This window comes from Cupressus sempervirens, chromosome 2 (assembly GCF_028749045.1).
Source record: "Cupressus sempervirens isolate cs-2001-9-10 chromosome 2, ASM2874904v1, whole genome shotgun sequence".
In the NCBI taxonomy this organism is placed as follows: domain Eukaryota; kingdom Viridiplantae; phylum Streptophyta; class Pinopsida; order Cupressales; family Cupressaceae; genus Cupressus; species Cupressus sempervirens.
This window is the reverse complement of record NC_143119.1, coordinates 310,305,152-310,322,653: the sequence shown is the minus strand read 5'-3', so window position 1 is coordinate 310,322,653 and position 17,502 is coordinate 310,305,152. Positions and strand designations below refer to the sequence as shown.

Below are 17,502 nucleotides of genomic sequence, written 5' to 3'. Positions count from 1 at the left end.
ATTAAAGAAGGTGAAGTCAATATGAAAGTGAAACAACAATAAGTAAAAATTACTCGTGCCAACTAATAAATCACAAGAAATTGTTTTATCTATTTTATGTTGTTGTATTTTCTATGTATTAAATGTATTAATTCTAGATAAGGGAGGATTTGTCAAAGCAATTACCAGCAAGGTAACTTCGCACTCCAAGCTTCTAAACAATACATATAGTTTCCATGATTTTATTTAAGTATCTTTGTACACAACTTAACTACTGATTTATTTAAAGAAGAATTTTTTTCCTATTTTGTAAATAGTCCTCATTTTTATTTTATTGGTACTTCCAATACACCCACAATTGTGATCAATGATTATTTAATTATAAAATATACCGCAGCATAATAATAATAATAATAATAACCCTGTATCATTGATATTCTAAAAAGAGACCTATAAACAAATTCATTGATAACATCTATGCATCTACCATAAATAGCCTTCGCTAGATCTAAAACTGAATATAATTAATTAATGTAATTTCCACACATTCATTTCAATTAATTACAAAGCCCAACAAATTAAATATCTTTGAAGTTAGTGCTCAATCTTTTGAACAATCTAGCCAACCCTTTTTAAGTTTATTTTATACTTGAAGATTAAGATTCATGTCGGACTACGTTTATAGGTGCAAGCCTAAATTTGGAAGCTTCCTTGAAAACATTGGGCCAAAGTGGATTGATTAGCACGTTCCTCTATTTAATATATATATATATATTTGCGGATAAATAAATTAATAATAAAACAGGCCGCCTTCAATCAACCACGTGCAAAAGAGAAAAAACAAAAAGCTTGAAAAGATTCACACCAACAGTCTGCAGCACCGTCCAGAGGGCCGGTCACATGGAGGGAAAAACAGTCAGCTTAGTTTCGGCGGCGGGGGCTGATTCACAGAATTAAGATGTCCCAAGATAAAAACAGGCAGCTGAAGCGGAGCCGAGAATCTTGTCTGTAGAAAGGGCGCAGGTTGTCGCTATTGCAGCGCACTGAGACGTGCCACGTGTACATACGCCATTGCAGAAACCCCATGAGATCCGATCGTGCTGACTCATAAAGAGCAAGTGAGGGGCATAGTGGAGCTTCTTTATTTCTCCCCTGTTCCCAATTCCCTCTTTGTACAGCGCCCAAAGCCCCTCAAACTAAAAAGAAAACAATGGAGCATCCCTTCCCCGTAGAAAATTCATTCTCTTGGTGCCCTAACAACAATTCTATCACAGTTGCAGCGCCGGAGAATAGCAGCTCCTCTAAATTTGAAGTTAATTCCCCTGGATTTGGAGAGAGTGGAGCTCAATTTGAAGTTAATTCACCTGGATTTGGAGAGAGCAGAGCTAAATTTGGGGTAGGGCGCAGCAGAATGCAGCGGAGCGCTTCGGAATGGGCTTTTCAGGAGTTTTTGAAGCATCACGAGTCTAACGTTGGGGGAACGAAGAAGCCCGCGCCGGTGTCTGGGACTGAGGAAGAGGAGGACGAGGAGGCTTCAAGTGGTGGAGAGAATGATGACGGTGGCAGAGGGAAGAAGAGACCTGCGGGTGAAGATTGCGTAGCTTTGGCTGGGACGGGCGGCGATGCGGATAAGGTGTCAGGTGCGCTCTGTCCTCTGTTTACTGGACTTGGGGAGGATTTAGGGAAAGGCGGAGCTCGTCCTGTTGATACACATGAGCTCAAGCAGAAGCTTAACCTGGCCTGTGCAGCAGTAGCCTTAACTCGGGTAAGTTTTGCCATTTTTTAGTTTTTAATTGGTTTAATGGAGCATATGGTTTAAATTTTTTTGTTCAATTTTAGTGGACTAAATTATTGTAAATGAATGTTTCATGAAGCGAATGTTTGTGTGTTTTTTGTCATACTCAAAATTTGCACTGTAAATTTCCACAATAATCCTGTTTTAGAGTGGGGTTACCGTTGGATCAAAAGACAGATCTGTCAATGCCGGATACAACCACTCAACTTATAGTACGGAGGCGGTTAAATTTGTGTCACAAATCTTGAGGGGACTGAGGGGAGCGCTGATCAAATTTCTAACAATCTCCCCCTCAGCATTATCAGAGGGTCTCTGAGGATTTGAACCTGTGACCAAGTTCTGATACCACTTGTTAGAGTGGGGTTGCCGTTGCACCAAAATATTGATCTGTCAATCCCTGATACAACCACTCAACTTATAGTACACAAGAGGTGGTTAAGCCCTTGTCACGAATCTCGATGGGAGCGCTGATCAAATTTCTAACATCCTGTACCCTATAAAAATTAAATCCAGAAGCACTCTCCCTCAGTCACTCTTTTTGTTACCAAAATTCACCATCCGCTTCTATATTTTTAAGTATCTTGGAGAAGAGTTGGTCATATCAAATGCATTCTACTGGAGTCACAAGCCATCTAGGCATTATAGATTCAACAAATGAGAAAATTTGTACTTAAATTTTAGTAAAAAGTAAATCTCACTTTGGATAAATTGCAGGTCCATGTAACAAGTAGAAGCTTTTTTTAAAAACAACTATTCAAGAAACTAAGGTGTTAGAGATTGAACAAATGAGAAGATTTAGTTGCCGGTTTGAGTTCGATTCGAAATATGGGTTCGAAGAACCGGTTCAGTGGTATTGCAAATTTTGGAAAGGGTTTTGGGTTTGTTCGTACAAAAATGTAAAAAATATAAAAAATATATATATATAAATATTTATGAAGCCTATAAGCATAAGTTTATATTAGAATGTTACATACTATCATAAAATCATATGATTTAATTATTTAAACAATAAAAACACTTTAGGCATAAACTTTAAACCTGTAATCATAGCGTCATGAATCAAGATCATACATCATATATTTCAAATTCAACATCAAAGATTAAAAACATTAAAATTAAATCATGATCCATGAATCATAACAACAAGTTCAAGTATCATTGTTTCGAGTTCAAGTTTCGACTAATGTATTAATCATCATCATCATCATCATCATCATCTTCATCTTCTTCTTCTTCTCTTCCTAGTTCTTTCGCATTAGTTGACTCAACAAGAGAGCTAAGGCCAATGGGATCAACAACAACAATAATAGTATGGGCATCAAAATCTTCAATTGTAAGCCGAGAAGCAAAAGCATCAAGTTTGCCAACTCTGCATCTACATCCCACCTCTTTGTCTCCCCTTCTTTGTATTCTCTAGTCTTGTGCGAGAGGAGAAGCAAGTTGTAATGCACAAATACCAAGTTCTCCAATCTTTTTGATTGCAACTTATTGTGCTTCACTGAGTGGATGAAAGAATATGTGCTCCAATTTCTTTCTAAAGCAAATGAACTAGCAACCTATGAAGACATGACCTTGTAAACAACAATTAAAATAAAATTTAAATTATGTATCTTGAATCTTAGAATTTCTAGAAATTTATGATGACAAAGTGAACTAATAGTAATTTTTTAAAAATTTAGCTCACTTGTGATATCACTTTGATTGCAAGGGGTTGCAACATTTGAAATCTTTGGCCATGGAGGTACCACCAACTATGAGCATCCTTCCTAAATCGATGATGAAGGTCATCATTACTTAGACCTCTTGCATTCACAAATTGTGTGAACTCATTCGTATTTAAATCTTGCATATCATAATCAGGAAAGAGTCTTTGAAATGCTGCCTTGTAACCATCAAACACTTCTAAATCTCTATAGGGTGGTAGCCTTCCTTATAGATCAGTAATTGGGTGCTATAGTATTTGGGCGTCAATGAATAGGTAAGCAAATGTAGAAGAGTGACCATTTTGTTTCATCTTTCTACAAACAATTGCTTGCAATTGTTTGAAGAAGGTCTCTTGTAGATCTTGCTCTTTTTCATTACAGTTTGTTTGATCTTCTCAAGCATTGAGTCTATGCCATTATAGAGGTCTCCAAGGCAAGGCCTATCCATGCATGTGTACCTAAGCATAACCATAATGGGCTTGGTGAGCTTAATGAGATATTCCATATGTTCCCACGATAAGTCATCCAGTATCCTAAGCTTTGTTTTGGGTGCCCTCTCACCTATTGCTTTTTCTCCATATAACCCAATTGTTGCTGATTACCATATTGGAAAGTGCCTCGTTCACTTCCGTAAGTCATCTCAAGACAATTACATTTGATGCAAAATGTGTCTCAGCAACCTCTAACATAAAATAGAGAAAAACAAATACAACTTTTAGATACATACTTCAAAAAAGAATACAAAATACATAATCAAAAAATTAGAAATTGTAAGAGACTAAATTATTAAATAACTAACTTGACTTCAAATTTACTTACTTTCAACAACTCCAAACGTGAGAACATTTTGAATATCCCTTGAGTAATGTGGTGGTTTGTGATGAACTTTTGGATGTCCTTAGTTTTTGCATAAACCTCCTTGATCCACTTAATACTTTTTTGAATCTTTTGTAGCATATGATTGAGCGAATGAATTGCACAAGGTGTCCAAAAAATATGTTGGTATCTCTCTTCAACCAACAACCAACAACTCTGCAATTCTTTGCATTGTCCGTTATAACGTGGACAATGTTTCTAGCACCCACTTCTTCAATGACAGAGATGAGAATATTAGCATCAGATTGCCCATCTTTTACTTGCCCCTCACAATCCACTACTTTCAAAAACATTTCCCTTTTAGGGGACATTGCCAAAACATATAACAAGGGTCGATTTCTAGCATCTTTCCACCCGTTTGAAACAATTGTTACCTCTATCTCAATCCATGAATCCTTGATGGGCCTCAATTGCTTATCAATCAATTTGACCTCTTGATCCAACAAGGTGGTTTGTACTCTCTCAAAATTGGGACTCGAATACCCTATAGGTGTTGCATTAGCACTTCTCAACATCTTCTTGAAATATGGATAGGGGACAAGATTAAAAGACAACCCATTTGCATACAAGTCTCTTGCCACATCAGTGTCGGCCATTTCTTTACTCTAATTTTGAAATGCAGTTTCAAGTGGTCCATTTCTTTTGTGTCGAATGGGTGCTTCATTTTGAGAACTAGGGGCAGCTGAGGTAGTATAGAAGGGGTGATATCTATCACAACATCTAGGGTGGATTTCATTCCCTTTGCTCTTTTTTTATTTTTATTGCCTTCAGTGACATTTCGCCTAAGTTCATCACTCTCTTCTGCTTGCTCATGCCCTTCAATATATTTTACTACTAATGAATTTGGATCAGGTGCATTTTTTTTTCTAGGACATTTGTTCACTCCTCTTTCAGGGTATCCACACAAATGTCCCACCACACGATACTATGAACTGTTTCTTTCTACATCACAACCTCAACATTTCCAATGGAAACCACCTACTCTTGGAAGAGGATGTACAATATCCACATACTTCCATAGAGGAGAATCAGATTGGGGTTCTATTCTTTGAGGGGTATTGACATTACCTACTAAGGAAGAGGTAGATCCTATTGAAGTTCTTTTTTCCTATAGCAATAAAATTGTATACATATTGAGAATAAGATTTTAGGGAAAACAATGGCTAGATCTTATTGGCAATGAAAGATAATTGAAAAAAATAAAAAGTTTAAACCAAACAAAAGCAAAATAGAAAAAGAACTTACCTCTTCCTGCCATTGTAAGCTTGCAAAGGTGTAGGAATGAGGCTCACACACTTCAATATAGCTCACAAACCAATCTTCCAACTCCCCCTTGCACGACAAACTCCTGCTCAACCACCTAGTTTCTCTTGCTCAAGACAAAATAACCTTTTTTCACACCACAAGTGAGTGTTAGAAGCCAACATAAGCCATTTACTCTCTTTTTTAGGGTTGTGGAACTCAAAACATTATAAAATATGTTCAAAAAAATCATTTAAATGCTAATGCAATCAGATTTCCACAATCCATAATGGTTATACTGAGTTTTTGGATTAGATTGTGTAAAGATTTTTTCATCAATGTTTCGAATCACACTACATGATCCATCATTTAAATGCTGTCTGCTAGGAAAAATTCGCTTGGGTTCAATGGAAATTTGTCTTGGGCGATACAAACTCGGTTGGGTTCAATTTGGCATTCTGCTGGTTTGAACCACCCCTCAAAAATTTGAACCCTGTCCGTAATTGGGGCGAATTGAACCCGAACCACGTACTAGTTCGAACCAAGACGTGGTCTGAAGTCCAAAACGGCAAACTATGGTAACTAAGTCTAAGCAGTGTGGGTATTTAGTACAAAAATAAACCCCCAGCTATACAAGAAAGTGTCTTACACTTTTCTACAAGTATATTAATGAAATAATAATTAATTATAATTTTTAAACAAAAAATTAAAAACAAATTCGAGAGGAAAATGAATTTTAATGTCTGGTAGGTCAACGCTTTGTACCTATCCACGTTATGTATAATAGAAGCTTGAACCTGGTTTTGCCTGTCAGAATATTTAATATAAGCATTGGGTTTCAAATATTTTCCATTATGTTTGGGATTTGTCTATATATCCTTTTTTAATTTTATTCTATCTTACATTATTTCTCTCTACTTTTTGAGTATACCAGTGCAAAAGTTGAAATAATTTTGTTTACTTAATTGATTTCACATTGTTTTTACTGCATTAGCATGTTAACTTCTCTGCATTCTGATTTCTTTGCACTAACTTGCTTTTCACTGGTAGGTCTTTTTTAATTCCACCAAAGTTTTTCTGTAAATATTTTCTCTTAGTTGCTTCCATGTACTCTTATTTTTGGACTCTCTTACTCAGTTACTCCTAACTTTACTCATATACCAGTGTAAAAATTGTAATAAAAAAATATTGTTTCTGTTTTTCCATAACATTTTCACCACATTAACAGGATGATCCCTGTCAACCGAGCTTTGTTAGGCAGTTTTATTTGGTAGGTCTGTTTGAAACATAGCTGTTCCAAACATTCACAACTCTGCTGCATACTAGTCTTGTTGCTGTCAACAAAGTAAAATTCACTTCCTTCACTGAATCATCATACTCACTTTTCCAGTTCATCTTTGTATACGTTATTCTTAAGATCTAACATTTTCTTTTTATCTAGTGATATTCCTGATTTCTTCCCTAAAACAACAATTCAACTTAAGGTGAGAATTGTGATATATAAAAATATAATTTTATCAAAACTGAAGCCATTTCATTATATTTAAACTTATAGATCAGAAGATGGAACTTATCTTGATTTTCTGCAATAATTCTCGTTCGGACTATCTTGTCAAAGATCAACAAGTAAGAGGATCATTAATTTTAGGATCCATACATCGTCATAATTCTCATAGCAAGTCATATTGTGACTTTCTTAGAAATACTTGCAAATAGCAATATTAATGTTGGTCATCCACAATACTGCTGAGTATGTAAGGTTGGACATCCTTGTAATTCCCAGTCGACCTTGAAGGGGAGCCCATCCTTTTTGATCAAGCCCAAGAGCATGGAAGGTGGGTCATCAGTCCACCTCTTGGACCATAAGCATGGAAGGCTGGCCGTCCATTACATCTAGGGATGGCATACTTTAAGAGCATTAGAGGAGGGCCCTCCTCACACCTCTCATGGAATTGGAAGGGGGCCCTTCCTTCCTATCTGCAAGAGACTTCGTTAAATGGAAACTGACTGCTCAAGGTACAGTATTGCTGATTGCTTGATTCCTTTTTATCATCATGTCTTGAAGGATTGATAGTTGAATGCTTAAATGAATTAATGCTTTAATGATTAAGTTATGAATGATTTGATGATGGAAAGTTTGATGCTTGAATAGTTGATATTTGCATGATGGATTTTCACATGATTGATGTTTGAATGATTGATATTAGATTGATTGAGTTGGTGGAAGAATTGGTTGTTGGTTTGTTTGCTTGATTCCTTTATTCCCTATTGATGATTGATGGATGATTCAATGATTTGTTTTGATTTGATGATTCAATATATTGGTGGATGATTGAATGAATGCTGAGTTAAGAGAGTGATGCATGATGATTGAGTGAGTGCTGATTTAATGTATTAGTGACTGATGATTGATAAGTGAGTCTTGAATGTTTGGAATGATTTCTTCTTTTTACTTTATTGGTGAAAGGGTTGCCTCCTTTCATACGACTGGAGTCACCACCCTGCATTGCTACCTTCTAGGAATATAAATTATTTTCTAAATGGATCTCCCCTGGATTTTTTCCTCAAATAAAACTTTCTCCCCTTTATATCTTCCCATGCGAGGGAGAAGTCACACCTCTCCATCATGTCTGCCCTTTGCAAGAGTCGCAACCTTTCACAATCACCACATTTGAAAGAGTACAACCCTTCATAATTTCTGCCTTTTGAAAGAGTCACAACCTGTTTTTCATCCCAGTCATTTCTTCTTCTATTAAATTGAACTCTTCTATTTCCTCTTTCAATTCAACTCTTTCCCCTTTATATCATTTGTTTGAGGGAGTCACAACTCGTCATTTTATGCCTTTTGACCATTCATTAAACCTGATTAAATTTTAATTTATTATATTATATTTCTATTTTTTCTATTTTGATTCAATTATTATTGTTATTTACTATTAAATTTTATTTTAAAAAGGGGACATTGCATTCATTGGCACCTATTTTGAAGGAATAAAAGTTATGCCATTTTACGTGTCAATGTGAATCGATTCTCTAATGAACTTTAGCTCAATGCATGCGGGGATAATTTAGGAATTCAGCTCATCCATGACATTTTCTATCAGTCAATGTCAAGTTCCATCACTTTTGTCTTCCAAGACAGTTGCATTTGACCTTAAAATAGGTCATGTATATAATAATAAAAAAATATTTTGTTTATCTTTATCTTTCTCGTAAAAGTGGATTCCAAAACTAACACTTCTGTAATATAGTTTTAAATACTAATAAACTCTGATCTAAATAAAAGTATGACACGGCATAAACTTAACAGATGGGTTTGAAGATCATGTTACTTAGCGATATAAATTCTAATCAATTTAACTAGCAATAAGAAGTGGACATTTATTTCATTTATGTTAACTAATTATATGATGACATTTTGAGAATGGGTAATTGAATGGCTAAACCTCATCTCTATGTGTGTCATGCTCCCACCTAAACAGCGAAAACCTTAAACAAACCTGGTTGTAGACAATTATATACATAATAAAATCTGGGCGGTAAAACTTAATGAATTATAGGACCTAATCAAGTTTTGGTCAAAGCGAAGTGATTAAATGAAGAGGCTGTCAAAATTGAAAAGAATTAAAGTGACAGCTATTTAAAATTCCTCCACTTACAAATGGCCGCTTTCCTCACTAAATTAATCATTCTGTTATTCAGACTCCTACATCATAAATTGGTCACTTTCCTTGCTAAATTCTATGGATCCCCTAAAATTTATAAATCTGGTATTCCTCTTGGGTCTATTGTTGACACCACCCATTCCCCCACCTACAAATTGGTCGCTTTCCTTGCTAAATTAAACTCTCCATTTGTAAGAAATTCAGACACTTACATCAAAGACTCCAAACATTTTATCAATTTTATCCAAGATGAAAAACTTGAAATGAAATGAAATGAATTATTTTTAGACGTCCACGAGACCAACGGTCTAAGGTACCAAAAGAAGACCCATTAATCAGTTTGCTGAGATTTCTCTTGGCTGTCCCCTTTGTTGTGGATTTGCGCTAACAAGATGGCCACCTTGTAAAGTTTTAGTCCCTCAAACAGTTCTTTTATGCTGTTCACCCATAAGGTGTCTTTGTATTGGTTGCGGAAATCCTCATATGCTGTACAGTCTTTTTGACATAATGCTATTCTATTTCCACCACCCCCTTGTTGCAAAACCTGCAGATTCTTTCCTCCCACCCTTCTTTAGGGACCTTCCATCTACTAGTTTCATATCTCAAATGATGTGATCCGGACCTCAATTGAGCGATTAAAATTTTAGCCTTTCCTTGATATCAGCTCCTAAGTATTCTTTATCGCCATGTTCACATGTAGGGTTGAATTCTTTGACATAGTAAGCTTTTTTCCTACCTATCTGATCTGTCCACATGGCAGTCCTGAAGACAATGATATTCTTCTTAGTTTTGATGTAGTTTCCTTGTTCACCAAAGTTCTTATTGTTGACTATATTGAGCTAGTTAAATGTAAAACCAAAGACATTGCTTCTCTAGTTGATCTTTTGCCTTTGCTCCACTTTCTTCACATGTGAGGATGTGGTTTATGAGCAAGCATAGAGAGTTGCCATGGGTTCCCCCTTGGCCTCCATCATAGCTAACCTCTACATGGAATGTTTTGAGGAGCTTGCCCTTAACTCCTTTCCCCTCAAACCATGTTGGTGGAAGTGCTATGGAGATGAAAGTAATGTTTGTTAGCCTCACAACCTTGATAAATATGAACTCTTCCATTCCCACCTTAATAGCCTAGTTGATTGCATTCAATTCACCAAGGAATTAGAATCTGATAAACAACTAGCTTTTCTTGATGTCCTCATCATTAGGAAAGAGGATGGTACATAGCTTGCCGAGTCTTCAGAAAATCCACACACACTGACCTTTACCTTCATCCTCATCACACCACCATCCTTCCTAAAATTGAAGGCACAGGTTAATTTATCACCACTATGATCAAAGAACATAGTGCAATCAAAGAACATAGTGCATACATTAAACTTGATTGTTTCTCCAAATCTGCTCTTGTAGAACACTCACACCATACTAAGAAGTAAGCACCACATATGCCTTGAGAACACCCAAGTCATGATTAAGGAAGATAATTTTTTCAAAAGTAAACTTCATGAGGCTATAGCCATTAAAAACCATGTGAACAATCTCGATCTTGATGAGGGATGGTACATCAACCTTGCTTGGCAACCTCTTCTTAACTCCCTCACATCGAACCTCCTTCTCTAGTACTCTCTCTTTGCTCCTCTATCTCCCTCCTTCCTATATCCATGGAGTTCTTTTATTCCTTTTGTGCTTTTACTCTGTCCTTTGACTTCTTATAGATTTCGGGTTTGGTGTTGTTCTTTGTTTTTTGCCTTTCTTACTTTGTTTTGTACTCTGGGGCTTGGGTTTTCTCTTTAGTTCCTTGTTCTTATTCTTATTTGTTGTGATTTTTTATAAATTTTGTTTGTAACTTTCTTTGTTTTTTTTATTTTCTTGTTTTTTCTCTTTATTGATTATTCATTTTCTTAATTTGTTCATACGTGTTTCAATTTTTATTTTTGGGTTCCTTTTTATTCTTTACTTTAAAAAAATTTTCGTTCCTTAATTTTGTTCTATTGATTGCTCATCCTTTTTTTGAGTTTTTCCTTAGTTTGTTTTAGTCATAGAACTCATTGGCTGTTGCTCTTGATCATAACTCATAATAGACATGGTTTTCTAACTAGGTGATAGATTGGCAAACAATAGGCTGTATTTTTTGCTTCTGGATCTCGATTGTGTACCAAATTTTAAGCCAACATTTTGGGTCACACTCTGTAAACTATCATCAGCGAAAGAGAAAGCACAAAGGAGATGAAAAATGTGACCTGAAATGATGGCTTAAAATTTGGCACACAATCAAGATCCAACATAAAAATATATATTTTCCATCTCCTTTGTCACACTTTGTAAACCATCATCAAGGAAAGAGAGAGCACAAAGGAGATGAAAAATGTGACCTGAAACATTGGCTTAAAATTTGGCACACAATCAAGATCGAGCATAAAAATATATATTTTCCATTTTTGTTGTGCTCAAATGAGAACAAAGGGGATGAAAATAATGTATTTTTATGCTGGATCTTGATTGTGTGCCAAATTTTAAGCCAACTTTTCAGGTCACATTTTTCATCTCCTTTGTGTTCTCTCTTTCCCTGATGATGTTTTACAGAGTGTGACAAAACGTTGGCTTAAAATTTGCCACACAATCGAGATCCACCATAATCTTTTTTTTTTTATGGAATTTATTTTATTTTATGCTGGATCTTGATTGTGTCCCAAATTTTAAGACAACGTTTCAGGTCACATTTTTCGTCTTCTTTGTGCTCTCTCTTTCCCCGATGATGGTTTACAGAGTGTGACCCAAAACGTTGGCTTAAAATTGGCACACAATCGAGATCCAAAAGCAAAAAATACAACCTGCTGTTTCTCAATCTGTCGCCTAGTTAGAAGACTATGTCTATTATGAATTATGATCAAGAGCAACAATCAATGAGTTCTAGAACCATTGTCAAAGGATAATATATAAGTTAACACATAGTTAAATAGGTAGTATTAGTGCAACTTCAGTCTAGTACCTGGCCATTAGCATTTGGGGCTAGATAAATCGTACATGAGAACTTTAAAAATCCCAGGTTCAAATACATAGCTTGGCAAGCTTGAAGAATTTGTTGTCATATTAAGCACCATGCATATAGGGAAAGTACTGGACATTACCAAACTCTTCTAGCACGAGGTTCCTGATGCAATCTGCACTTCTTCTGCATAGCAACACATCTTAGGCTCCATATCAGATGGGAATTCAGTCATGTCCAATATACCGACATGAAGTCGAAAGATCCAATAATAGCTAGACATCAGAGAGGTTATATACATTCTCCAAACATCAAACAGTGAGTATCGACCATTACTATTATAAAAGTGTACAAACATCCCATGAACTCTTTGCAATAGTTTAATCCATGAAGCATAAATCTGCAAAAAATCCTGATTATACCCAATTAATCTTGAATCCTGGAGCTTGCCGATTTTTTCCTTGGACAAATCCCAATTAATGAACAAATTGTTGACCAATCATTGATCTGATTTTTTATGACCTTTTTGCATTTTAAAGTGTATTAAAATCATATTAAAATCCCTAAAAGTGGCAAAAAATGTAAAAGAACAGTACAGAAGCCTGTGAAACCTTACAAAACCTCATGAAATTGATAAATCACTTAGAAATAGGGTTGATTCCAGGATGAAAGTGAAGTCAATGAGGAATCAGCTTGGAAATAAATTGTAATTTTGACCCTTCAGTTTTCTTTCCAACCTCTAGAAAATCCTAATCAGAGAAGTGAGAGGAGCAATGACAATCATCAACGAAATTTGAAAGGGCTTCAATTATCCTAAATTGTTGGGGGCATGTGAGAGTGTTGAAGTAGCTAATGAATTTGTTTTAAAGCGTAGTTTTATAATTAATTTTTACACTAATTTTAAAGTTATAATTATTATGCACTATTATAGATTGCCCTTTAATCGGGAAGCAATGGATCCTTGTAGTTTACAATTAATATTATAAAGTAGTTTCAAAATTTTAACTATTATTGACTATTAACATATATTAATAGCATAGAAGATGAAAATGACCAAAAACACGACTATACACGATTAATCAGGTATCAGCATGCGCATTGATTTATTTTCCAAAAAAATGAGATTGTTGGTCAACCACTTTCAATGCTTATTTCACAATTGATTGGCAAAAGGTAATGGTTAATCAGCAAAAAAATTGTGGGAAACTAGCACAAACTCTAAAAGCGATGCTGACGGGAAAAACTTGCACAAACACGACGTGATTCTCTACAAAATTGTCATGCAATGCTGAAGATGCAACTAGGAAAGTTGGCTCAAAAGTTTTGAAAAGTCCCAAAATGTTGCAAAGTCAAGAGGTAGCATGGGAGATGTGCAATTACAAATAAAATCTTCCTCTCGTTCTAATTAAATATATTGTAGAGCTTGATTGATACTATTTCTTGTTTAACATTAATATTGTATGTATAAATTTCATATGTTTAAATTGTTGCAATATGAAACAAAAGAAGACCGTGACAAAGCTGCCCTTTTTATTTGTTGCAATATGATCTAAAAGAATCGGGTAATGAAGTTTTTCCTTTTGGAGAAAACAAAGGACCCTATAATAATCATTAATAATCATTACTTTCATGTTAGGCTTGTCAATTATGACATAAAAATTCTTATGATTTCATTTTAGGCTTGTCAATTATGACATATCCCTTATTTCCTTTTCTCTCTTTGAACTCTCATCCTAATGATGGATTATAGAGTGTGATCCAAAACGTTGATGATAAAAAAAAATATACAATCAAATCCAAAAACCAACTTACATTCAAATGGATTGTGGAAATCTGATAATCTTAATTAATCAAATTGCTAGATATTTATAACTTTGCTCAAAATTAAGTTAAACGATTCATGCAATTCAATCCGAGTTTAGCATATATAAAGTTTTTTGGTATATATGTGTATATATCACTTCACATACGTGTATATCATGCCAACTTTGTATATAATTGTTTATTGAGTATATATAATAAAAGGAAGATGAAAGAATTCTAGAAATTGAATTCTCCTACTTATCAATTGCTGAGATTATGGGGCTTTCTAATGAATGGTTCATAAGGCACAACACTTGTTGAAGGTTTTGCAAATGGGATTGCAAGAAATGTGGCCTTAACCTTGGAGAACCTTCATGGTTAAGCGTATTTTAGCTGTAATACTGGGACAAGTGATCTCTTGGGAAGTTCTAGTGCTTCACCTCTATGAGCATCACCTATATGCAATGAGTGCTAAGTGTTTCATTCATTTTTACAAGATGTGTTCCTGTGAACCACTTTTCATGAAACTTGGGTCGATGAGTTTAACTCAAAAGCTACACAGAAGAACCTGTCGTCACTTAGGTTTGCACCCTTGTCCAAGGCCTATGCACGAGGACAACCTAGTGAAACATGGAAACAACCTCCAAGCTGTGGGACTTGAACTGTGAGGTTGAGTCTCCGGAGAAGGCCGACTTCCTCTTACTATCAGGGTGCACCTAACTACTCTTGGAGAGGAAAAGGGAGAAGGAGAGCATGAAAGCAAATCTACTTAGTCTAATCTAAAGAGGTGATGCACCAAAATAGAGTGTTCAGACCAGTCCCTGCCCATATATGCACTACTGAACCAGAATGAAACTAAGGATATACACATCCAGACTTGCTTTGATCTAATAACCACATGCAGATCAGAAAACCAAGATGAATGACACAAGGAAAGAGGTTCACTTATATATCATTCACAGGCCAGCAGAGATACAGTTATGCAGATTACAGATTTTCACAAAACAATGGCGAAGGCAAAGAGTTCTTGCACTTCCATACCAATGGCTGAAGGAGATAAGCGGAGAATCATACAGTTCAGAGGCACAGGGGAATTTACACTGGAATTGCAGAGCAACAGCAGAGAAAAGTCAAAGAAAGGTCGACCTGGACAAAATTTACAAAATTTGCCTTTATAGCTCCGGCATAATTGGGATTTTTTGCTCTGCAATTACTGCTCAACAACTGTCATTAAGCCTCGCCCACTGAAAATTTGATCTAGGCATGGGTCTTTGGTACAACACAATCTGATATCTCACTGAAAGAGCCTTGAGAAGATAGAACGACGCCGATGAATAACTTCCGATCAGGTAGATGGATTCGCCATGATGATAGAATGTCCCTTCTGCGTTTATCACTCATTTTGGAGTAGTTGAGCATTGATCACAAGATCAAATTTCGCGGCAAACTCGACTTCTTCTGTTTCTGGTTCACGAATCAGCAGGTCGAAGAGTCAACAAGGTCCCACAAGCCAACTGGGCCACGCGGGCCAATCACCTCCTTTCGTTTTGCCACCTGGGAAGTCTTTCTGCGGTTGACCACCTTCCTTTTATTGACTGGGCGCTATGTCGCTATGGGCGAAATACTCAAAATTCATGATAGTGCCATAGCGCCCAGTGGTGAACTTCTATTCAACTAACCGCGCCACCCTTTAAACTTTTAACGTTAACTGTGATGTCTCCAAACTTGACCGCAACATTAATTGTCAGCTCCTTAACTGTTATATTTACTGCGCTTCCTCCCTGGGCCCACGAGGACACGTGTCCCTTAGGCGCTATGTCGCTATGGGCAAACAATGTGCAACTTCCCATAGCGAGATAGCGCCCACCGTAGATTTCCATTGATCTGACAATCGCGAAGACTTGCCCTACTTTGCACATTCATCCATTGAAATTTCTTGGGCCCGCGATCCACCTGTCACACTTGGCCTGACGTAGCATCACCTTATCACGTCTTAATATTGGTTGATCCCACTAACTTGCCATGTGTCGCTAAGGCACTATGTTGCTATGGAAAAAATCACGTGCATTTTCTCATAGCGAGATAGCGCCCGCCGTTGATTTGCGTCGATCCAAGGGTGAAGAAAACTGCGCGAAACATCTGAAAGATGGTGGGTCCAAAACTGCTGACGTCAAGATCCACCTAGCTGGCGATGAGTCAGGACTTCATTTTAATGCGACCACGCCTCCACGTCCCCTGCGGTCCCACCATGTCTTTGGCCAGCCCGACGCTATGTCGCTAACAGCGATAAGCGCCAATTTTTCGTTAGCGCCATAGCGCCCTCCAGCGATGCATTACTTTTCCGACCCGCCCCTTGACCTCTGCCTTGTGAACTGGACCCACTGTGCCACATGTTGACATGGCGCTATGTCGCTATCGCGATAGGCTTTGGAAATCTCCATAGGGACATAGCGCCTAACCATTGATTCTCTTTGATCCAACGATGGAGAGGTCGCGGGCGATAAAAAAACAACCTTAGGAAATAAGGGAATACTCTAAGGTTTGAACATTTAATTTTTTCAATATCCCCATGGCGATTAAAAATAACAATAAAGCGGGGAGGGTAACCGTTGGGCGGGGCAGCATTTTCAAATTTTGAATCTTGGCGGGGGTAAAAAATGTGGTAACATTTCTGGCAACTCACAGGGGACACAAGCCTGCTATGTGTATGACCAGTGGCCTTATGCATCCATTGGGCTATGGAGTCAAAAAATGGGTCCTGTGCATACTGTGAAACCCTAACCCTACTTGTGAGAGGTCAAAACATGAAAACCCTGAAAACTCTGCAACCGCAACTGGAACCAGAAACAAAACTTCCTCTGCAACCTGAAACACCTCAAAATCTACTACCTCACAGGAAGACAGCTGTGCCTGCGCACTTCTTGAAAAGCAGGAAACAACAGAAGGAAACTAAACTACTTATATACAGGAACTCGACCTTCATCAGAAGCAAGCTTTAAGATAAATCCCATTGACTGGAATGGGCAAAACTTCACCATTTGGCCTGCTCAATTGAAACGCATTGGCCTGCTTGCAACTGGCAATCAGATAGGGGCCACTCCATAATGCATCAAATTTCGAGTGTCTTCTTGGTTTTGCCCTATCTGCATCCCACTTTAGAACTAAATCTCCTTCTCTGAAGATTCTGACCCTAGCCTTCTTATCAAAATTCCTCTTCATCTGCTGCTGATGTATCTCTAGGGTCTGCATAGCTTTATTTCTTTTTTCTTCTAGCTCCATCAGCTCTGCCATTCTTACTGTCATAGCATCATTTTCAATTAGTTCCAACTGATGAGCTAACTCCAGGGCTGGGAACTCCAATGAAATTGGAAGCCTTGCCTCTCTACCATATACGAGTACAAATGGAGAGTTCCCTAATGATCTTTTAGGTGTTATCCTGTTCGCCCATAGTGCAGTCTT

At 36.9% G+C, this 17,502-nt stretch overlaps 1 protein-coding gene across 1 annotated transcript in view; it reads left to right on the top strand.

The window, feature by feature from the left end:
* The first annotated feature begins 1,152 nt into the window (after positions 1 to 1,152).
* LOC149572331 (light-inducible protein CPRF2-like) overlaps positions 1,153 to 17,502 on the top strand; it is a 109,438-nt gene continuing 93,088 nt past the window's right edge. The window contains exon 1 of the mRNA XM_089813532.1: positions 1,153 to 1,744. Coding sequence (XP_089669658.1) covers positions 1,190 to 1,744 — 555 coding nt within the window. The 5' untranslated portion in view covers positions 1,153 to 1,189. The remainder of the gene's footprint in view (positions 1,745 to 17,502) is intronic.